The 23,860-nt window shown below is 45.5% G+C and overlaps 1 protein-coding gene across 2 annotated transcripts in view; it reads left to right on the top strand.

Annotated features, from left to right (window-relative positions):
* Positions 1–2,663: 2,663 nt before the first annotated feature.
* Positions 2,664–23,860, top strand: part of SVEP1 (sushi, von Willebrand factor type A, EGF and pentraxin domain containing 1) — a 148,697-nt gene continuing 127,500 nt past the window's right edge. For both annotated transcript variants that reach the window (XM_035140343.2, XM_035140342.2), the window contains exons 1-3: positions 2,664–3,623; positions 17,080–17,335; positions 19,929–20,105. In XM_035140343.2, coding sequence (XP_034996234.2) covers positions 3,108–3,623; positions 17,080–17,335; positions 19,929–20,105 — 949 coding nt within the window. In that variant the 5' untranslated portion in view covers positions 2,664–3,107. The remainder of the gene's footprint in view (positions 3,624–17,079; positions 17,336–19,928; positions 20,106–23,860) is intronic.

Genomic DNA, 23,860 nt, shown 5'->3' with positions numbered 1-23,860 from the left:
ATGTTGGTGGTTTGAGCTCACCCAGGCAGGATTCCTGCGCTGCAGGGGGTTGGACTAGATGACCCTCGGGTTCACTTCCAACTATATAATTCTATGACTCTGGGTCAATTACAACCATTTATGAAGTTTGAGAAAACCTTATAGGAGCAGTTCGAGCTGCGCTGGGGTTTATTTCTTTTTGGCTGACCACTGAACTGAGCAGGAATTTCAACAGAAATCTAGTGCCCAGATCAAGGGAAGTAATAAAAAGGTAAAGGGACCCCTGACTGATAGCTCCAGTCGTGGATGACTCTGGGGTTGCAAGCTCATCTCGCGTTATTGGCCAAGGGAGCTGGCCTGCTTCTGGAAGTTGGGCAATAGGGGCAGTACAGGATTCCTTTTGGTGTACCGACCTCCCCGCTGCACCAAGGATTCCCTGCCCGAGCTGCTTCAGGTCGTGGCGGATGTTCTCCTGGAGACACCTAGTTTGGTTGTCCTAGGGGATTTTAACATCCATGCCGACACGACCTTACAATGGGCTGCTCAGGACTTCGTGGAAAGCATGGCCTCCATGGGGCTGTCCCTGAATAAGTCTGGCCCAACTCATAGCCGCGGACATGCCTTGGACCTGGTGTTTACCTCTATGGATGTTGGTGATCTGACACTAAGTAAAAGCAAAACTAAAGAAGTGCCATGGTCAGATCACTACCTGGTGCAACTGGACTTTTCCGCAACCCTTCCCCTCTGCAGGGAGGTGGGACCGATTCGGATGGTCCGCCCCCGCCACTTAATGGATCCAAATGGTTTCCAGAGAGTGGTAGGGGATGTTTTATCCCATGTTGATGGCCTTTCAGCCGATTCCCTGGTGACCCGCTGGAATGTAGAGTTAACCAGGGCTATTGACTGTTTGGCTCCGAAGCGCCCTCTCCGATTGCATGGAGCCCGGACAGCCCCGTGGTTTTCCATGGATCTGAGGTCAATGAAACAATCGCTGAGACGGCTAGAGCGCTGATGGCAAAAAACTCATTCTGAAGCTGACCGGACATGGGTTAGAGCTCAATGTCGAGCCTACCAAGTGGCGGTAGCGATGGCAAAGAAGACTTTCTTCACCGCCTCTATTGCATCTGCAGAAAACAGCAGCAGGAGACTTTTTCAGGTGGTTCTCAGTTTAGTGGAACCACCTGCTCCATAGGGGCCCAGTTCGGGCCACATGATCTCCTGCAACGATTTTGCAACTATTTTTTCAGATAAAGTCACTCAGATTCGGGAAGAGGTAGAGTCCACCGTGGGAGCAGGGCTGGGGCGGGGGAGTCCTGTCTAGTCCAGTTGTGTGGGATCAATTTCAATCTGTTACCTCCGAGGATGTGGACAGGCTGCTTGGACGAGTGAAACCAACCACCTGTCTCCTTGATCCATGCCCATCCTGGCTTATAAAAGCTAGCCGGGAACGGCTGGGCGATGGGCTTCGTGGGTTGGTGAATGCTTCTCTCTGTGAGGGAGCCTTCCCAGACCAGCTGAAAGAAGCGGTTATTAAACCGCTTCTTAAAAAACCATCTTTATAAACAAATTATTATTATTATCATTATTATTATTATTAACCAGAGCAGTGCACGGAAATACCATTTACCTTCGCGCTGTATTTATCTACTTGCACTTTGACGTGCTTTCGAACTGCTAGGTGGGCAGGAGCTGTGACCAAACAATGGGAGCTCACCCCATCGCAGGTATTCAACTGCCAACCTTCTGATCGGCAGGCCCTAGGCTCAGTGGTTAGACCAAAGCGCCACCCGGGTCCTAAGGGAAGTAATAGTCCGCCTTGGTCAGACCACACCTGGAATAATGTGTCCATTTATATGGGCACCACAATTTAAGAAGGTTGTTGACAAGCTGAAAAGTGTGCAGATGAGGGCAACCAAGATGATCAAGGGCCTTAAGAGAAATAGTCAAAGGAGCTGGGTATGTTTAGCCTGGAAAAGAGGAGACTAAGAGGAGATAGGAGAACCATCTTCAAATATCACATGGAAGAGGGAGCAAGCTTGTTTTCTCCTGCTCTGGAGGATAGGACTCGCAACAATGGCTTCAAGTCACAAGAGAGGAGATTCTGACTAAACATCAGGAAGAATTTTCTGACAGTACTAGCTGTTTGTCAGTGGAACAGACTCCCAGTTGTGGACTCTCCTTCCTTGGATGGTTTTAAGGAGAGATTGGATGACCATCTGTCCTGGATGCTATAGCTGAGATTCCTGCCTTGCTTGGGGTTGGACTAAATGACCCTCAGGGGTCCCTTCCGACTCTATGATTCTAAGATTCCTTGGAGGTTTCCGGGGAGACGTTGGCTGACCATCTGTCCTGGATGCTTTAGCCGAGATTCCTGCCTTGCAGGGGGGATTGGCCTAGACGACCGTCGGGGTCCTTTCCAACTCTACAATCCAATGTTCTGGGAGTTGCCTTCCTTTGAAATAAGGGACCTGGGGAAACACTGGGCGAGATAGGAGTATTCCTGCAAGCGGGAGGTGGCGTTTCCCCCTCCCTCCCCCAACCGGCCACCCCCCCCCTCCCGCTGCGCCTGCTGCTACAAAGTGTTTCCAATTACCGTGGCACTCGTGGTATCTGGATGCATCCCTCGAGCCCGCCATCCTCTCGCCGCCCCTCTCTCCCTCCCTCCCTCCCTCCCTCCCCTCCGTCCGGCGCTGCCTGCCAGACATATGGGATCAATCAGAGCTTAAGCCTCGGTGCCGATGTGTTTGCGCCGCCGGGAATGTTGACAGCCTGGCAGACACCGACGGCGCTCGAGTGACAAGGAATCCGGAGTCAGCCGCGACTTGAGCGAAGGGGAGGAGCAGCAGCAGGAGGAGGAGGAGGACGGAGTTTCCTCTCTCTTTCTCGCCGGTGCCCCCTTCTTCCTTCTTTTTCAGAAACACGTCGGGAAAGGGCTTGAGCGACGGCAGCGCTTTCCTTCTTCCTCGCACCCAGAGGCTTAGACGCCGCCGAGCGCGTCCAGGGCTCTCTCTCTCCACGTGCGCGCTCAAAAAAGGAAAGGGCTTCGCGCGAGAGAGGGGGAAAGCTCGAGGGGGCGTCCGGCGCGCGCAGCTGGGGGGGGGGAGGCGATCCGAGTTGGACCCGGGGGGATGTGGCCCCTGCTGGCGGTGTACTTGTGGGGCGGCGCGTGGCTGGTTTGGGGCTGGGCGCCGCCGCAGCCGCTCAGCCTCTCCCGCCCCGTCGACTTGAGCTCCCTGGCTGCGCGCTCGGCGTCGCCCTCGCCGGCGACGGAGGGCAAAGTGGAGAAGCTGGGCCGGGCTTTCAAGCGACAAGTGCGGCGCCTGAGGGAGCGGAGCGGGAGCCTGGAGCTGGTCTTCCTCGTGGACGAGTCGTCGAGCGTGGGCCAGGCCAACTTCCGCAGCGAGCTGCGCTTCGTCAAGAAGCTGCTGTCCGACTTCCCCGTGGTGCCCACGGCCACGCGAGTCGCCCTCGTCACCTTCTCCTCCAAGAACAACGTGGTGCCGAGAGTCGACTACATCTCGCCCGCGACGGCGCGGGCTCAGCAGCGGCAGCAGCACAAGTGCGCCTTGCTCAGCAGGGAGATCCCGGCCATCGGCTACCGAGGGGGCGGCACCTACACCAAGGGCGCCTTCCAGCAAGCGGCGGTGAGTGGCAGGCGTAACGTCGGGACGCGCAGGGTGGGTGCCGACGTGGTGCCCTCCAGGCAGGGAGGGAGACTTGAATGTAATGTTAGGGGGCAGGTAAGCCCCGTCTTGCCTAATCGATCACATGACCGGCACACCACACCATTTGAATCGCAATGCCCATAATTTAAATTATTTTTTGGCCCCGTCAAATATTTCATTGGGGGGGGGGGGCAAAGGTGCCAACTTGAGCAAAATATTGGGGGGTCCAACTAAGCCCTGCCAGCGTTCTTGCCCACTCTTTGAATGGCGATAAGGTAAAGGTACCCCTGACCATTAGGTCCAGTCGTGACCGACTCTGGGGTTGCGCGCTCATCTCGCATTATTGGCCGAGGGAGCCAGCGTGTAGCTTCCAGGTCATGTGGCCAGCATGACAAAGCCACTTTTGGCGAACCAGAGCAGCCCACGGAAGCGCCGTTTACCTTCCCGCTGTAGCGGTTCCTATTTATCTACTTGCATTTTGACGTGCTTTCGAACTGCTAGGTTGGCAGGAGCTGGGACTGAGCAACGGGAGCTCACCCCGTCACAGGGATTCGAACCGCTGACCTTCTGATCAGCAAGCCCTAGTCTCAGTGGTTTAACCCACAGCGCCACCTGAGTCCCTGGCTTTGAATGGCGATACCCGGTGTTTTTCCCCCAGGGTATCCGGGACTTGAACCTCTTATTTATTTGTTAGAAAGTGTGGCACTTACTGTAACAACTTCACGGTGTACCGGCAACTATTTTTCTAGGGAAATAGCACTGCTGATGCCCATCAACTTTGGGGAGTGGGTGGGGAGCCCTCAAATATTTTAGAGGCAGCGAAGAGACCTTGGCTCCTTGGAGTTGGTTCCTCCAGATGTTCTGCTCAAAGACAAAGCATCTGCATTGCAGGCAGAAGAGTCCCAGGTCTGCCCCCCCCCATCTCCAGTGCAGATAGCTCAGCTGATGGAGCATGAGATTCTTCATCTCAGGGTCATCAAATCAGAGAACTGTAGAGATGGAAGGGACCACAGGAGTCATCTAGCCCCAAACCCTGCAATGCAGGAAACTTTTGCTCAGTGTGGGGCTCAGGGCCGGATTGAGGTTTGATGAGGCCCTAAGCCAGGCACCCCCAAACTGCAGCCCTCCAGATGTTTTGGCCTACAACTCCCATGATCCCTAGCTAACAGGACCAGTGGTCAGGGATGATGGGAATTGTAGTCCAAAACATCTGGAGGGCCAAAGTTTGGAGATGCCTGCTAAGCTACTGGAGGTAATGGGGCCCTTTAGATGTCCAGCTGTCCTTCGTCAACAACTAATCACCACTGTTTTTTGTGTTGAATATATGTTATATGGCAATTTATGGACCTAATAGTTATCTAAAGCCATTCGCGCATGTTGCCATGCAGCCAGTCCATGCAGAATGTAGGCACCCTATATATAGAAAGGAGCAAACCAGTGATATTTTAGGGAGCTGGCTAGCATGACCTACATCACAGGAGCCCACACAACACAAAACACTGTTGCTGTATGTAAGCTTTATTTTATTTGTTTTTTATCTTATATTTTGGAAATGTACATCCAGGATTTTTTTCCCTTTACATTTTTTGGGGGGGCCCCAAGAGAGTGGGGCCCTAAGCTATAACTTGTTTAGCTTATACGTAAGTCCGGCACTGGTGGGGCTCAAACCCACGGCCCTGAGATGAAGAGTCTCAGACTCCACCGACTGAGCTAGGGTCATGGGTAGGTAGGCCAATGAGCTTGGGTAGGCCAATGGTCTTATTCGGTACAAGGCAGCTCCCTATATTTCTAAAGGGTTTGAGCATAAACTCAGGGTTGTGGGTTTGAGCTGCACATTGGACAAAATATCCCTGCATTGCAGGAGGGCTGGAACACATGGCCCTCATGCATAGGAGACCACCCTTAGGGGCCGAGGTCCCTTTGCCTCCGCCCCACTTAAATATTTGAGGGGGGGGGGTAAAGTTGATGGACATTCCCATTCAAATGGTGTGCATGTGCTACACCCTGTGGTTGATTTCCTAGGGTGGTCTTACCTTTATGTTCCCTCCACATGAACATTTTTATAGGGATACATTAAATTTAACAAAAGTAAGTGTCTAGTTCTCTGTGCCCCCCCCCAAGACCTTCAGAAATCTTGAATTTTGAATTTTTTTGAAGTTGAGTTCCAATGATTTCCAAATTTGGGACACATATCTTCAGAATGTGCACAAAATGTTTGTGTCAGTGAAATTTGCTGACCTCCAACGGGAAACATTGTTACCTCCAAATGAATACTTTTAGCACACACAGACAAATAAACACATCTACACTACCAAAAACCTATGTAGCTTTGATATGTACATAGAGTTGTAGTGTCACATGCAATTTCAGGGTGAAACTAGGCTGTATTTCACCCAGGTCAAAGACCCAGTATGGCACCCGCCTTGCGTATTTGCATAAACACGAACACAGGCTGGGGGCCCCAATGGCGCCCTTCCAGAGGCTTCACCTGGGGGGAAAAACTGACTAGCTCTCTTCTCCCCACCCCCACCCCCCGCTAGCTACGGCACTGATGTAGGGCTGGGTGATAACAGCTTTTCAACATCACAATGTATTGCCACCCAAACATTGCGATATAGTGGTACCTTGGTTATTGAACGTAAACTGTTCCGAAAGTCTGTTCGACTTCCAGAACATTTTGAAACCAAGGCGCAGCTTCCGGTTGGCTGCAGGAGCTTCCTGCACACAAGCGGAAGCCCCGTCGGATGTTCGGCTTCCGAAAAGCGTTCAAAAACCGGATCACCTACTTCCGGGTTTTCGGTGTCCGGGAGCCAATTTGTTCGTCAACTAAGCCGTTGAAGAACCAAGGTTCCACTGTATAGTGTTACATTGCGATGTTGAAAAGAGGAGGGAGAAAAAACATGCTTTGAGCCTGGACCCGCGAGGTGCTGGGGTGAAAGCAGCTCCGCTCCCTTGGTGGGGGACAGCGGCGGTTTCACCCCAGTCCCTCATGGGTTGTTGTTGTTGTTGTTTAGTCGTTTAGTCGTGTCCGACTCTTCGTGACCCCATGGACCATAGCACGCCAGGCACTCCTGTCTTGCACTGCCTCCCGCAGTTTGGTCAAACTCATGTTCGTAGCTTCGAGAACACTGTCCAAACATCTTGTCCTCTGTCGTCCCCTTCTCCGTGTGCCCTCCATCTTTCCCAACATCATGGGTAAGGGATACTAATGGGATACTGAATAAGGCATACTAATGAAGCTCTTTCCCCACTCACTTACATCTTCTCCTCCACCAAGGAATGTTCCAAGGTTTTGTTCTTGTTCTTGTTTTATTATAATATTTTATTAAGTTTCCATTTTACAATATATAAATACTTCCTCGTTTTTCACAATAAACTTTTGCTCCTCATATGAGCTTGTCTACTCCCCCCCCCTCCCATCTCATGGTTACCTTAATTCTTTTCTTTGTCATCACAGCTGTGTTTCTTCCTGTTTACAATACACCATTTCCCATTTAAAAAAAATAATATGTAAAGAGGTAGAGTCTCATTCCAAGTATTCTTAAGTCAGTCCTGCTAGTGTTTTTAATTGTTTCAAATACAGTATTGTATAAATTTACCCCGGTCTTTTTGGAAAGCTTGATCACCCTGGTTTCAGATTTTCCCGGTCAGCTTCGCCAGCTCTGCATATTCCATCACCTTCGTCTGCCACTCTTCAGTTGTTGGTAGTTCCTGTTGCTTCCACTTCTGAGCTAATAAAGTCTTTGCTGGGGTTTTTTTTGGGGGGGGTGTGTGTTAAGAAAATAGTTCCCAGGATTATCAACACTGAATGAATAGGAATCAGTTCAAACACTCAGATCATGAAATTATGTAGATACATAGTCAGGACAGCATCTAACTCGTTTTTTGAGCCTCAAAGTTGTCAAATTGTCGTTTTCACATTTTTACCATAATACTGAGAGTTACCTGTTTTAGCTTGTAATTTTATTTGTATGTTTATATGCATTTTTCTTGCCTAATGTGTTAATAGCTGTAATAATTCAACACACATTAACCGCTTGGTAAGAGCCCTTATTTATTGAGGAAAGCTGTGATCATATGTATTACAGTCAAATCTCGGTTGTTGAACGTAATCTGTTCCAGAAGACCCTTCGACTTCCGAAATGTTTGACAACCAAAAACTGAGAGCAGAAGCCTCAATACAACAGGGAAACTCAAAACGGAAGCCATGTAGCATGTTCGGCTTCCGAAAATCGTTCAAAAACCGGAGCAGTTGCTTTCGGGTTTTCGGCGTTCGGGAGCCAAAACATTCCAAAACAGAGACATTTGGGAACCGAGGTTTGACTGTAACCATTTTCCAGACAGCTTGTGGCACCTTAAAGAATAACAAATTCATTATGGTGTATGCTTTTGTGGCCTGGAGCCTACTTCATCAAATATATACACAGTGTATATCATAGAAGATATCTGGAAATCTGCATGGCATTTGTCATGTGGCAAAGTGGAATATGGCAGTTTGAGAAGTGTTCTGAACATATTATTTAATAAATGGCTCTTTAGGTATTTGTATAACACCTTTCATGTAACATCCCAAGGTGACTCACCACATAAAAAAATACAACAATCCACTAAGCAGGTGCAAAAAATTGAAACAGGGTAAGGTAGCAATCTTGATAACCATTCTATCATCTCAAAAGTGTAAGGTAAAGCTAAGGCTTCTATATTTGCTCTGTGAGACAGAAATTATTCAGTCTCTTGCTTGGGGGGCATTAAAATTAATCACGTTCCTTTAAAATATATCCTCTGTAACTTGTCCTACACAAATACATTTATTATTAAAGATGTGCATAAAATATAGGGCAAAGTTAAATACTTTCATGTCTCACTGAAATCAGTGGAGCTTAACCTACGGTAGCTGCAATCCCACACACTTAACTGGGAGCAAGTCCCATAGAACTCAGAGGGGCTTACTTCTGAGTAAACATGGATTGCGCTGTTGCTTAATGTTGCCTGGATCAGGTCCAGGGAGTTTTGTATGAAAAAGATAAAAAAACATTTGTTTATGTTAATGTAGGAACATTTCTTTTATTCGAGCAGGAATAAGTAAGAGGTAGTGAATATTTTTTTATAATTTATGTTTGAATGATGCATTTCCCAATTCAAATATATTATTGTTGTTGTTGTTGTTGTTGTTGTTTATTAAATTTGTATACCATCTTGTACCCGCAGGTCTCAGGGTGGTTCAAATATAAAAATCATCACTTGCTTCAATATAGACTTACTTGTAAAATGTCTTTCTTGCTTTCTACCTTAACACTAAAAATTTTTGCAAGTAATTCCACAAATTTCAGGTGTGTATGGCTGCCATCTAATGCGAGCTTAGTAGGGTGTCAGTCCTGTTGAGGTCTGTGGGGTCTAATTCTATGTGAACATGCTCAGTGGTGCTGCAGATGACACCACTATCTTGTCTGCTTATTTCTCTTAGGCTGCAATTCTGTGCTCACTTTCCTGGGAGTAAGCCACACGCTGAACTCTATGCTCCTTACCTCTGAGTGAACGTGCATAGGATTCTGCTGCTAGTATTCACACACAGTTCAAAATGGTCCATCACCACCCATGCAGCTCTGCAGCTCTTGATGCAAAGGGATGCATTCAATTCAGGAAGTGGCTAAGGAGCTAACTTATAAAATAAGAACATCTCCGCCCCCCCCCCTTCAAAAAAGGGTTTTTTGAAGACTGACAAATATATTATGACAGGCTATATCACAATCAATTGGTTAGTTTCCGTTGCTTTAACATTTCGTTGTTTTAATTGCAAGCAGGCTTAACTCAACTGTTCTTCTGGAATTATTTCTCAGTAACCTTTGTTTCTTCGGGATTTTTCATTGGTTTTTAGGAGCAAAGTGTAATTCGTTCTTGGTAGAATTGCATTAACTTATCAGCAGCATATCAGGAAAGCATCTTCCAGGGTACCAGAGACAGCAGGCTAAGTCAGGAGTCTGCAGATTCAGAACCTTCTCCTTCCATCTGAAGAGAATGGTTTCCCACTACCCACAACATCTGCCACCCAAGATGCATGCCTCACTTTGACTAACGGCAGGGACGGCCCTGCTTCTCAGTCCTCCTCCCATTTCAGTTCCTTGTACACAGACACACAAAAACCCTGCATATATGAAAGGTGGTTCGAGGGTTTTGTCTTCTGGCTACAGTTCCTCACTTGAAAGACATTGTGGGGACTTGATTTACTTTTCAGAAGAGTTTTTTTTGGGGGGGAATGAGGGTATTTGAGGAACTACAGTGAGATGTGGACTGAGAAGTCTTGGTGAAGGTATGGAACAATGTGCTTGACTCGGAATCTCATCCAGCGCTAACCAAAGAAAGGCCACGTTTCAAATAAGCAGTGCTATTTTTCGAGAAAAAGAAGTGCCAGGCGACTCATGCCCAGGAGCGGAGCAAGCGGGGGCGGGGCGGTCCGCCCTGGGTACTGCCCTGGAGGGGGTGTCACATGGGGTCGCGCCTCCGCCCCTCGCCTCTGCATGGCAGCCTGGGGGGGGGAAGCTGCAGGCACGCTGGCCAAGCGATTGGGTGCCGTGCGGGTGCCTGCTGGGGGGTGGCACTTGGGGCCGCGCCCCCGCCCCGTGATCGGCGCCTGAGTCTGGACGCTCCGTTTCGGTGTCACGGAGGGGCATGATCCCCCTCTATGTAGCACACATGTGCAGCAGGCTGCTGCGCATGCGTACAATGTAGAGGGGATCGCACCCCCTGCGACTTCGTGGGGGGCGATCCCCCTCTATGCGGCATTACGTAGTGACGACGCCCCCCCCCAGGGGCATGGCAATTTGCCGCCCCGGGTGTCGCGGTGCCTCGCTATGCCCCTGCTCATGCCTCCCCTATTCTCTTAGTGTGGCAATGGCGCCCACCTGAGAGGTGCTGGAACTGAGTTCCGGAGAGTTCCAGCTGGGGAGGAAAAAGCCCTGCAAATAAGAGAACTGGATGGGCAGCCAGATCTTTGTTTCCTGGTTTTATAGCAGAGGTTTTGCAATGTGCAACTGAAAGCAGCTTGCCTCTTGGGCAGCGGGAGCTGCCACTGTAAAATCAAGAAGCAAAGCTCTGCCTTTGTACATTGTTCCCTTCCAAACATGTATATCATTGATCTTGTTCAATGCTTGGTGTATCTAAATAGGTTTCAAATCCAGTTAGGCATATCCCAAGTGTTCTTTGCCCAGTGTGGTTATGAGCAAGAAATTGGTGTGAATCCATGTGAATCCGTGTGGTATATTATCAAAAGGTATAGCATTATCTCTGGGATATTTTGCACACTGATTCTTTTTAAATTCATTTTAGTTAGTATTTTTAAATTCGTTTTAGTTAGTACAACATCTTTAGAGCTAGGTAGATCCTTAGCAGTAGAACAGTATCTCCAGAGGTATATAATCTACTCATTTCATCCTGACACCCATGTTCTCAAAAAGAGACTTGGAGGAATTGCCACTGATTTCAGTGTCACAAAGTTCAACACACTGGCCCAAATCCAAGACAGGTTAGTCACACTAAAGCCCCATTGAAATTAATGGGGCACAAACTAGCCGCACCTAACCTGGCCTGTTGAATTCAGTGGAACATAAGCGCAAGTAATTTTGTCCTGGTTTGGACCACTATTTATTTTAAATGTGATTTGTTAGCATGATACAATTCCTCCCAACACAATCCATTGATCAGCTGAAATGAGGATGCTAGAATCACCGTCTTCTCGTAATGAAGTATTGTTCGCTGTAGATTGACTCAGCCAGATGTAATTGGTTCTCTTTTGATATTTAATGTATCTCGTCCGTTTTCTAAGGGGCTCTTACCTTGTGAATCTTCTTGCCAGACAAATTGCAGCTTGGAGATACAAACAGTACTGTCCTGTCCTGGTACAGATTATAGAAGACTTCTACATTATTATGTTGAAATGCCATTACTGGAATGAATAGAGGAACTTGCACTTCAATGCAACAACCACCTTTTTTCTCTTCTTGTGAGCTATTATGCTACTGTCCTCTATTTTTAAACACTATTGTATTACACCTACCATATGATCCTTGTGGTTCCTTTGTGATATTTCTCCTTTACTAACTTTAATTATTCACCCATGTTCACTTGCTCCCTCAAATTCAAAAATAATTATTTCATTACGTTTACACAAAAAGACTCAAATCCTTTTTTTTCAAGAGGCACTCCGAAATATACCCAAAATCTTTATGGAAGTGCATTATAAACTATTGATATGTAAACTGTTGTCCCTCTGAAACAAAAGGGCAACTATGTTGTCCTTAAACCAAGGTACCACTGTAGTAGTGATTTGCATTTCTACTCCTTAACCTTTCCCATACCTCCCTAAGCTCCATAATGTGGATCTGTAGAGCCTTTGCAAGAAATTTAGAGATTCTGAAAGATATACTTTCAGTACTTCTCTGCACCAGACAGCAAGAAACAGGGCTTTGCAAGGAATGACCTTCCCTTCTGTGCCCTTAACAGTGGGTGAATATAAATGCTTCTAAGATCCTTATAGAAAGGGCATTCTAGGAGCACAGAGTTGCAACTGATATCACTAAATGGACTCCAAACCCATTTTGGACGATTTATCACCCAGCCTTAACACACATCCTGAATTGTGATATATTGCCAGGTCAAAAATCATGAAACCAATATCACAATATGGACTTCAAACCAGTTTTGATCGATATCGTGCCCTGCCCTATCATGCCTCTTTTAAAAATTGCAAAGCAATGGGATTTCAACTGGTTAGTACCTGGCATGACAAGCGACACTGAAATGCTCTCTTCTGCATAACTATTTAGGGGAAGAATGGCAAAGCAAGTTGATGGACTATGCTGAAATGGCAAAATTAACTGGAAAGCTCAGGAACCAAGAGGACAAGAACTTTTTAAAAGAATGGGGGGAGAATATAATTTATTTAGGAGACCATTGTAAGCAGATTGAAACATTAGCAGGATTTTAATCTCACCTGCAAGGTAACAAAGATTACGGACAATTTGGACGGATAAAAAAGCGTGGATAATGGATTGATATGCAGTTGTAAATCTTGACATTAGGATCCATGGAAGGGTCTTGAGATTCAGATCAATCTCTTTACATGGACTTTTAATTGATTTTGTTATAAGCTTATACTTTTTGAAACCAAATAAAAATTATTTCAAAAAAACCTACAACTATTTAGTTACAGTATATACTGCTTAATGTCGTTGTAGGCTTCTAAGTGGTAACAAAAGTATAAAAAAAACACAGATACACAAACTTTAAAATATAAGCATCCATATTTAAAACATGCAATAAAACCATCAAATGTGCAGAGTCCCCATCCTTTTCTTCACAGGGCTACCCTGTGGTGGCTACAGGTGTTTTGTTTTGTTTTGTTTTTCATTCCTTCCCTGGCTTTGAAGGTAGGGAAATGGGACAAAGACCCATTCACCCAGCTGCTGTAATACTTTGATCTTAGCTGAAATCAACAATGTAAAGTTATTCCTTCCAGAAGCTGGAAGGAAGGGCAAGCATTTTGGCTGTCTCAACAAGTTCAATATTTGTAAGGTGCAACAAAGAAGATGAAAATTAATTAAATGCAACTGAGTATTAAGGTTAAGTCACTGCTCTGTGACTTATGTTTTCTGTGCTTAGTTATCCACCTTTGCTTTAAAATACAATTTTAATTTGAAGACTCCTTGCTGTTGCTCTTTCAAGAAATCTCTTGCTAGACATCAAGAATAGCCACTGAGTTGCTTTATCTCCTGCTCTCTGGGACGTGCAATTACTCCCCGTGATAGAAGAAACAAAGGCAGTCATATTACTGTTGCTGGCTGTGCGAAAGGAAGGAATGCAATTAGTTATCTTTACTTAGCGGTGCGAGAAAGAAAAATAGCTGAGTTTTTCCTCGTGGAGTTAAGAAAAACATTTACTGAAAAAGCAGACTTTGAACTGACAGGTTAATCAATTACAAAGTGTTAAGGGACCTAATTGCACGGTTCATTCTAAGAGAGTTTAAGGAATTTTTTAGAATCACCAGATTTCAAACCTTGCTCCAGCGTTTTACTATTTAAGATTTATGGGGCACATTCACCCTAAATTCTTCTACCGTGGAGTGTGCTTTCTGCCAGTTGTAAAAGATCGAATACTTTGCCAGATAAACTCAAAATTATGTCAGTAATCGTATTATCTTGTATATCCTTGTTATCTCGCTGGATTCAGGTGCAAAAATACCTTGTCCCACACTGCCACAATGTAAATATATTCATTGTTCTACCCAGAGCCACTCTAATGTGGGTCCTTAGTTACTGTGGGCATGTAAATAAATATTTCTTCCCCTTGGAACATTCCTTCACACCCAACACATTTCATGTTGCTGTCATGTCCTTGGAAAAAAATGACATGAAATTTAAGGGAAGGGGTGTATGAAATGATGGTTGATCTTCTCAACAGGAAAAAAACCAAGAAGGTTGGCAAGCCTGCAGCCTTCTAGATGTATAAAAAATGCATTGTTTTAATTAATTAAAGAAAGAAAGAAACACTATATAAAGTATAGGCGCCATTCAGGTTTATTGTCAAAGGTAGGACTTTCTAGTATAAGAAAAAGGAGTAACTAAAAACGTATTCTAATATTCTGTACTTCTAGTACATTATGAAGATTAGCAGAGGTTCATCACACCCTAAGGTCTTGCTTGTGTTTTATATGTTTTGGACATCGTAGTTTCAGCTGCGATATTGCAATGCTTGGAATGAAACCACAGTCTCTTGTTTTCCTTCAACACCCCCCACCTTGTGGGTCCATTGTTTGGAGCCAATGGAGGCAGGCCAAGACTGTCTGACTCCGAGGCAGCTGGGGCTATATTGGAATTTTCAGCTGAGGAAGTAACAAAATATGTGAACATGACCTGAAAGTTTAATCTCTGTTGTTTATGAGAGGTGTGATTAGGCCCAACAATAAGGTTGCCCAAAAGTGACTCCTACAAGGAACTTGTGGGCAAAACTTAGGATCAAGAGAAATTTTGTGTACAGGTATCAGAATTCTGGGGGCATAGACTACGTGGGGCAAAACAGAGGAGGAGAACTATGTTTTAACCTGCTTCTGTCCTCCCAAAGCAAAAGGTGGCCTGTTTTTTAGAGCAGAAGGTGATAAATTGTTCTGTTTCCTATCGAATTGTCTCCCCAAATTCCGAGTCACTACTTCCTTTCTCCACAGCTGAGCAGCATCCCTGAAAATGAGGGGGGGGGCATTTGTGTGTGTTGCCCTCTTCAGGTTCTCCTTCTGTAGGAAGGACACTGGTGACGCTGTGGTCTAAACCACTGAGCCTCTTGGGCTTGCCGATCGGACGTTTGGCAGTTCAAATCCCCGCGACGGGGTGAGCTCCCGTTGCTCTGTCCCAGTTCCTGCCAATCTAGCAGTACGAATGCACACCACTGCGAGTAGATAAATAGGTACCACTGGGGTGGGGGGTAAACAGCATTTCCGTGTGCTCTGGTTTCCGTCACGGTGTCCTGTTGCACCAGAAGCGGTTTAGTCCTGCTGGCCACATGACCCGGAAAGCTGTCTAAGGACAAACGCTGGCTCCCTCGGCCTGAAAAGCGAGATGAGTGCCGCAACCCCATAGTCAAGTTTGACTGGACTTAACCATTCAGGGGTCCTTTACCTTTACCTTCTTTACCTCTCCTTCTGTGTAAAACCAGTACACAAGTGGAGAGAGTGGGAATGAGCAACTTAGCTCAGTTGCCCTCCACGGGTTGGAGAAAAAACTTCTGAAGCGGAAGGTTAGATATGGGTTCTGAATAGTACAAGAAGCCTACACAACCACAGGAGGCCCTTCCACTTCAGAGGTTTGCACTGCAACTTGTGAAGGGGTGGAGCTCAACTCACCTGCACTCTATATGCTCATGTTTTGGCTTTACACATGAGTAGACCTCCTGATGAGGGCTTGCATGGTCCCCAAATGTTTCCCTGCATATATATACATAAATCACAGCTATATTGCATCAAGTTGTCCTTTTATGGATAGCTCAGTTGGCTAGAGCGTGGTGCTGATGACGCCAAGGTTGCAAGTTTGATCCCTGCAAGGGACAGCTGCATCTTCCTGCATTGCAGGGGGTTGGACTAGATCAGAGGTTGGCAAACTAAGGCCCCTGGCCCGTGTCCGGCCCGTGGGGGTCGTTTAAGCGGACCCTGAGCTGCCCCCGAACCCTGCCGCCCACTCGGCAAGTCCTCGCGCGCTGCACTAAACCGTCGCAGTGCAGCTAGGGGACTCACTTCCGTGGTGCTGTCGGAGCTTCCTATCCGCCGCAGGAAGCTCCTGCAGCTGATAGGAAGCTGCAGGCGCCTCCTCCGTGCCGGAAACAGCGCATGCGCGTGCACACCCAGGCTCCTCCTCCGTGTCGGAAATAGCGTTTGCAAATGTGCACGCACGTGATCTGGCCTTCGGAGAGATCTCCGGAGGAGTGGACCGGCCCAGACTCCATAAGCTTTGCCGACCCCTGGACTAGATGATCCTCAGTTTTTATACCATTTTTTAAAAAATAGTTGACGATCTGTTTAAACTAGACGGTCATGAGGATATAAGAATTTGGAAAATTAATAAGACTAAAATTTAAGATAAAAATATTGGATGAAAGTAACGCATGTAAAAAATTGAATATATAAGATAAGTGATGCGAAGTGACTGGGAAGTTAACTTTTTCTTTTATCGGAACAAGTGTATATTGTATATTAAGATCCCTACAATATGGTGATTGAAATGTATTTTATGGTATTGTATTTTATGGAATTTAAATAAAGTTGATTTTTAAAACTTAAAAAAAAGGACTAGATGATCCTCAGGGGTCCCTTGCAACCCTGCAATTCTATGTTTCTACCCCATAATGCAGTGCATTTGTTCAGAGAGCAGATATAACTCAGCTGGCATCAGCAACACTCAGCCAAACTTCACTTGATACTTCACCAAGCTAACCTAGCGGGATGCTCTTATGCCATCGTCCAATCTAATATTTCGAGTCAGAGTTTTTGAAGTACTGATTAAAAAATATTTGCAATTTCAGCTGGTGGTGAATGTCAGACCATTGTAACTGGGTTCACTTTTTGTAAATTTATTTTTAACAAAAAGTGGGTGTCTTCGCTTCTCATTATAAGAAACTGTCCGTAAGACCGGTTGAGAGCATCTGTATTATGTGATAATAGCATCTGTATTGTGGCTGAATATAAGTGTGTGAACTGTGAGTCAGTAGTACTTGGCTTTTTAACCACGCTGGCTGCTGAAAATGTGTTGATCTTATGGTGTTAATGCTGGGTGGTCCTCCAAAAGCTGCAGTTAAACAATGTAACTAAAGGGAGTGGGCCCCCCTGGCTGAAAAGACCATGTGTAGGTCACTAGTTTGCTTGCACTTGGCCTTGAGATGCTATTCCCCCCCTTTCTTCCAGCAAATACTGCAACACTCCCGTGCAAATGCTTCCAAAGTGATACTACTGATTACCGACGGCTATTCCAATGGAGGAGACCCCAGGCCCATTGCAGCATCCTTGCGTGAATTTGGAGTGGAGATCTTCACGTTCGGGATATGGCAAGGCAACATCCGGGAGCTGAACGACATGGCTTCTCACCCGAAGGAGGAACATTGCTACTTGCTTCATAGTTTCACAGAGTTCGAAGCTTTGGCTCGCAGAGCCCTCCACGAAGGTACCTGCCTCCAGTTCTGCCTTCCAGTTGAATTTTGAGGAAATGGAACACATTCCATTCCATGTAGAATACTTCCATGGCATTCAGAAATATTGTCATCGCACTGAACTTCTGTTATTTATTTGAATTCTACATTAATCAGGAAATCCTGATCAAATACCGTGTTTCCCCGAAAATAAGACACTGTCTTATATTTATTTTTCCTCAAGAAGACACACTATGGCTTATTTTCAGGGGATGTCTTATTTTTATTACATGTCCAGCCTCATCTCTTCCTTGGCGCCCTCCAGAACTGCGCCTATCACTCTGTCTTATTTTCGGGGTATGGCTTATATTGCGGAAATGCTTAGAAATCCTGTTACGGCTTATTTTATGGGTATCTCTTATTTTGGGGAAAACAGGGTAGTTGATCAACAAAAAATCCAGGAGCTGAAGCAAACCATCCTTTTAGATACACAAATGCAGTAATGCTAAACTCAAACATACAGAAAACAAGCCTGAGGCCTGTGAATGCCATGACGCACATTCTAAGTGTAAGATTCACCTTAACTCTGAGGTGGCTACCTCTTTTTCTGGTCCAGCAATTAAGCATCCCTCTGAGGACCACATGCCAGCAATGGGCGTGAGCATTTCACATTTATGCACATGTAGAAGCCACTTGCCAGATGAGGTGAAGCTGCTATGATACCTCCCAGGCAGGTGGGTCGCTGTTGCTTACTGGGAGGGGGAAGGAGTGGGGAAGGAGGGTCTGGGGAGGTCAATGTAGTGCAAAGATGCTGATGGGGACACCAAATTGTCTCTCCTAGTGCATTTATATGCCACCTGTAGTCTTTCCGAGCACAATTCAAAGTGTTGGTGCTGACTTTGAAAGCCCTAAACAGCCTCGGTCCTGTATACCTGAAGGAGCGTCTCCACCCCCATCATTCAGCCCAGACACTGAGGTCCAGCTCCGAGGGCCTTCTGGCGGTTCCTTCACTGCGAGAAGTGAGGTTACAGGGAACCAGGCAGAGGGACTTCTCGGTGGTGGCACTCACCCTGTGGAACTCCCTCCCATCAGATGTCAAGGAAATAAACAACTATCTGACTTTTAGACGACATCTGAAGGCAACCCTGTTTAGGGAAGTTTTTAATGTTTGATGTTTCTTCTTCTTCTTCTTCTTCTTCTTCTTCTTCTTCTTCTTCTTCTTCTTCTTCTTCTTCTTCTTCTTCTTCTTCTTCTTCTTCTTCTTCTTCTTCTGGGAACTGACCCAGAGTGGCTGGGGAAACCCAGCCAGGTGGGCAGGGTATAGCTATATTATTATTATTATTATTATTTATTTATTTATTTATTTATTTATTTACTTCCACCTGTCTCCCCAATAAGCAACAGTGGAGAAATTAGCGTTGCAGCTTCTCCCTTGCCTGGTGCACATCTCACAAATAGATCCCACCAGACAACCTTTACCACCTGCTTTTGCATTCAGGTCTGTGTCTGCTCTCGTGTACAGTCATACCTCAGTTTAAGTACGCCTTGGTTTGAGAATTTTCAGTTTAAGTACTTCACGGACCTGTCTGGAACGGATTAATCCACTTTCCATTACTTTCAATGGGAAAGTTCGCTTCAGATTAAGTACGCTTCAGGTTAAGTACGGACTTCCGGAACCAATTACACTCATACCTTGGGTTAAGTACGCTTCAGGTTGAGTACTCCACAGACCCGTCCGGAACAGATTAATCCACTTTCCATTACTTTCAATGGGAAAGTTCGCTTCAGGTTAAGTACGCTTTAGGTTAAGTACGGACTTCCGGAACCAATTGTGTTTGTAAACCGAGGTACCACTGTAACATGGTAAGAGATTCAGAGGGGTGACACTTTCACTTCCTGTGCAAATTCAAACCCTTCATGAATAGCCTATGGACTACTTTAACCTGCGAATGTTATTAAGTACTTTACAATGTACTGTCTGCCAGGAAAATAATTGCTCTTTAATAAGCTGATATCAAAGTTGAACACACCTTCTAAGAATCGGGCAGTGCTTTCTAAATAATTGCTCTGAAACATGAAACATCTTAGGTTGAATCAGTTTTGCAAATTGTCAAACCAGACACCCCTAAGAGCCTCAAAATAAGTAAGTAGAATGGAGATGTCATAATTTTATAGATCAGCATAGGGTGCAACCAAGAAAAAGTTATATTCCTGCTCTGTTCTTCTGCAGCTTACATTTATTTAATTGAGTCTTATGTAGAAGAATTATCCAGTGAGTCTGGTCCTTATAAATCAACATACAGTTGTAGGTGCTTAAGGGCAGAGGAGGAAATGTATGAATGGATCGTTGCATCGCTGGGGAACCGATGAGCTCTTCTCCCCAACCTGCCGCCCAACCTCTGCTTTGTAGCCAATGAAATATTTGCCTCATTAAGAGTTGAGCAAGGAATGTGGATTAAATTCAAAGCAAATCCTTATGGTTCGTTTCAGGTTTTGCACCCCAAGTTAAAATGTTCCTGATTATTAAAAAAAAAACTATTTTCACCATATTTACGAGTATTATCTCTTAACTCGATTCTTTGTTTGGTACCCTGTTTCCTTCCCAACCCACCCTCTGTGCGGTTACAGATTTGCCTTCTGGTAGCTACATTCAAGAAGACATCTCTTACTGTTCCTACCTTTGCGACGGGAGCGAAAGCTGCTGCGATATCATGGCGAGCTGCAAATGTGGCACCCACACGGGCCAGTTTGAGTGCATCTGTGAAAAAGGATACTATGGCAAAGGGCTGCAACATGAATGTACAGGTCAGTCCCTGTTTTCTTCTTCTTGGGTGTGAATATGACTACGGATGTAAGCATGGGTTGAGGTAGCCTCTTCTGTTTTTCCAAACCCTTTCAAAGTTCCAGTGGGCTCTTCTTCACCCAATAGTATGGGCAGCCCCCCTTTTATGCGGAGGTTATGTTCCGAGGGGACCGCGCACATCATTGAAATCATGTATAATGTATAATTGTTCAGCCTGGACACTGAGGTCCAGCGCCGAGGGCCTTCTGGCGGTTCCCTCACTGCAAGAAGCAAAGCTACAGGGAACCAGGCAGAGGGCCTTCTCGGTAGTGGCACCCGCCCTGTGGAACGCCCTTCCATCGGAGGTCAGGGAGATGAACAACTACCTGACATTTAGAAAATACCTAAAGGCAGCCCTGTTTAGGGAAGTTTTTAATCTGTAGTATTTAAATGTATTTTTGTATTTGTTGGAAGCTGCCCAGAGTGGTCGGGGAAAACCCAGCCAGATGGGCGGGGTATAAATAATAATAAATAATAATAAACCCATTGAAGAAGCCTGCAAACACCCTGTTCCACCCCACTGTGCCCCCTTTCACCATCTTAGTGACGTTTCAGTGACGTCTTTATGACATTTCCAGGTCACGTCCGACTTTAGTGCGACGTAGTGCCAATATCGAATGCGTGTAAACGAGGGAGGGGGCTGCCCATATAACAAACTGAATGAATGACCTTATCAGCTGTTCATGTCGAAGGGGTGATGTAAAAGGACTGAACTTAAAGGGGCTGTTTTAATAGATTCCACACCTTCTCAGTGCAAAATTCAGTTTGACTGACTGACTCGAGCTACAGAAGCAAAGGCTGCTTAAGAGACCAGAGACCATCTTGGCTGTGAGTCATGGGAAACCCAGCCAGATGGGAGGGGTATAAATATATTATTATTATCATCATCATCATCATCTCTCTGCCTTGCAGGCCTTTTCCCACCTGGCCTGTGGCATTATTTATGGGCTGTGGCATTATCCAGGGTGTTTTTTTTTTTTTTGCTGTTATTGATATTCATTCTTTATTTTTAGATCTTGCTATAATTTATGTGGAAATCGTTCCATTGGGTTGTGTACTTTCTGATGTGTTTTATTTGCTGTTTGCGCATTTTTTGTTTGTTAATTACGTAAATCTTTTCATGCTGTAATCCGCCTCGAGCATGGTTTTAACTATGGAAAGGTGATATACAAATAAAACGATGGCGATGATGTGTTTGACTCTGCCCTGCGCCTGTTGCTGAACTACAACCTCCTTCATCCCAGGACATTGCTAGGTCTGATGGGGGTTCCAGTTCATCAACATCTGGTGGGCCAAAGGTTCCCCACACCTGAGTCAAAAGGATTAGGTTGCTGCAGATGTGACTGCAATCATTATGAACCATTGTGGGTCAAACTAGACAACACCAAGTTAGAAGGGCAATCCCACTTGCACAACAACCTTCTCCTTGCCCAAACCATTTTTACTTCAGCCCCTTACGTGTACCAAAATCTGTTCCGGAAGGTTGGAAGTCCTGTTGTATCTACTGGTGTGATGTTGGATCTTGCCCAGCATTTACAGGGGTGTAAGGCTCACTATCCCCTTCATGGATCAATGCCTTGTCGTGGCGAAGGGGCTTGAATAACTCAGAGAAGCTATGAGCTATGCCATGCAGGGCCACCCAAGATGGACAGGTCATAGTGGAGAGTTTTGACTAAACGTGATCCACCTGGAGAAGGAACTGGCAAGCCACTCCAGTATCCCTGCCAAGAAAACTCCATGGACAAAGACAACAGGCATATAAAAGTTATGACGCTGGAAGATGAGCCCCTCAGGTCGGAAGGCGTCCAACATGCTACTGAGGAAGAGCGGAGGACAAGTACAAGTAGATTCAGAGCTGATGAAGCGGCTGGGCCAAAGCCGAAAGGACGCTCAGTTGCGGATATGCCTGGAAGCGAAAGGAAAGTCCGATGCTGTAAAGAAAAATATTGCATAGGAACCTGGAATGTAAGAACCATGAGTGGAGGTAAGCTGGATGTGGTCAAAAATGAGATGACAAGAATAAATATCGACATCCTGGGCATCAGTGAACTAAAATGGAAGGGAATGGGCGAATTCAGTTCGGGTGACTATCATATCTACTACTGTGGGCAAGAATCCTGTAGCAGAAATGGAGTGGCCCTCATAGTCAACAAAAGAGTGGCAAAAGCTGTAATGGGATGCAATCTCAAAAATGACAGAATGATCTCGATACGAATCCAAGGCAGACCTTTTAACATCACAGTAATCCAAGTTTATGCACCAACTACTGGTGCTGAAGAAAGTGAAATTGACCAATTCTATGAAGACCTACAACAACTTCTAGAAATGACACCAAAGAAGGATGTTCTTCTCATTACAGGGGATTGGAATGCTAAAGTAGGGAATCAAGAGATAAAAGGAACAACTGGCAAGTTTGGCCTTGGAGTTCAAAATGAAGCAGGGCAAAGGCTAATAGAGTTCTGTCAAGAGAACAAGCTGGTCATCACAAACACTCTCTTCCAACAACACAAGAGACGACTCTACACATGGATATCACCAAATGGGCAGCATCGAAATCAGATTGATTATATTCTCTGCAGCCAAAGATGGAGAAGCTCTATACAGTCAGCAAAAACAAGACCTGGAGCTGACTGTAACTCAGATCATCAGCTTCTTATAGCAAAATTCCAGCTTAAACTGAAGAAAGTAGGAAAAACCACTGGGCCAGTAAGATACAATCTGAATCAAATCCCTTATGAATACACAGTGGAAGTGAGGAACAGGTTTAAGGATTTAGATTTGGTGGACAGAGTGCCTGAAGAACTATGGATGGAGGCTCGTAACATCATACAGGAGGCAGCAACGAAAACCATCCCAAGGAAAAGGAAATGCAAGAAAGCAAAATGGCTGTCCAACGAGGCCTTACAAATAGCGGAGGAGAGGAGGCAAGCAAAATGCAAGGGAGATAGGGAAAGATACAGGAAACTGAATGCAGATTTCCAAAAAACAGCAAGGAGAGACAAGAGGGTCTTCTTAAATGAGCAATGCAAAGAAATAGAGGAAAACAATAGAATGGGGAAAACCAGAGATCTGTTCAAGAAAATTGGAGATATGAAAGGAACATTTCGTACAAAGATTACCATAATCAAGGACAAAAGTGGTAAGGACCTAACAGAAGCAGAAGACATCAAGAAGAGGTGGCAAGAATACACAGAGGAATTATACCAGAAAGATATGGAGGTCTCATACACCCCAGGTAGTGTGGTTGCTGACCTTGAGCCAGACATCTTGGAGAGTGAAGTCAAATGGGCCTTAGAAAGCATTGCTAATAACAAGGCCAGTGGAAGTGATGATATTCCAGCTGAACTATTTAAAATTTTAAAAGATGATGCTGTTAAGGTGCTACACCCAATATGCCAGCAAGTTTGGAAAACTCAGCAATGGCCAGAGGATTGGAAAAGATCAGTCTACATCCCGATTCCAAAGAAGGGCAGTGCCAAAGAATGCTCCAACTACCGCACAATTGCACTCATTTCACACGCTAGCAAGGTTATGCTTAAAATTCTACAAGGCAGGCTTAGGCAGTATGTGGACCGAGAACTCCCAGAAGTGCAAGCTGGATTTCGAAAGGGCAGAGGAACCAGAGACCAAATAGCAAACATGCGCTGGATTATGGAGAAAGCTAGAGAGTTCCAGAAAAACGTCTACTTCTGCTTCATTGACTATGCAAAAGCCTTTG

Source organism: Zootoca vivipara, chromosome 16 (assembly GCF_963506605.1).
Source record: "Zootoca vivipara chromosome 16, rZooViv1.1, whole genome shotgun sequence".
NCBI classification, from domain to species: domain Eukaryota; kingdom Metazoa; phylum Chordata; class Lepidosauria; order Squamata; family Lacertidae; genus Zootoca; species Zootoca vivipara.
The sequence above is the reverse complement of the archived record's forward strand: the minus strand, read 5'-3'. Positions and strand labels throughout refer to the sequence as shown.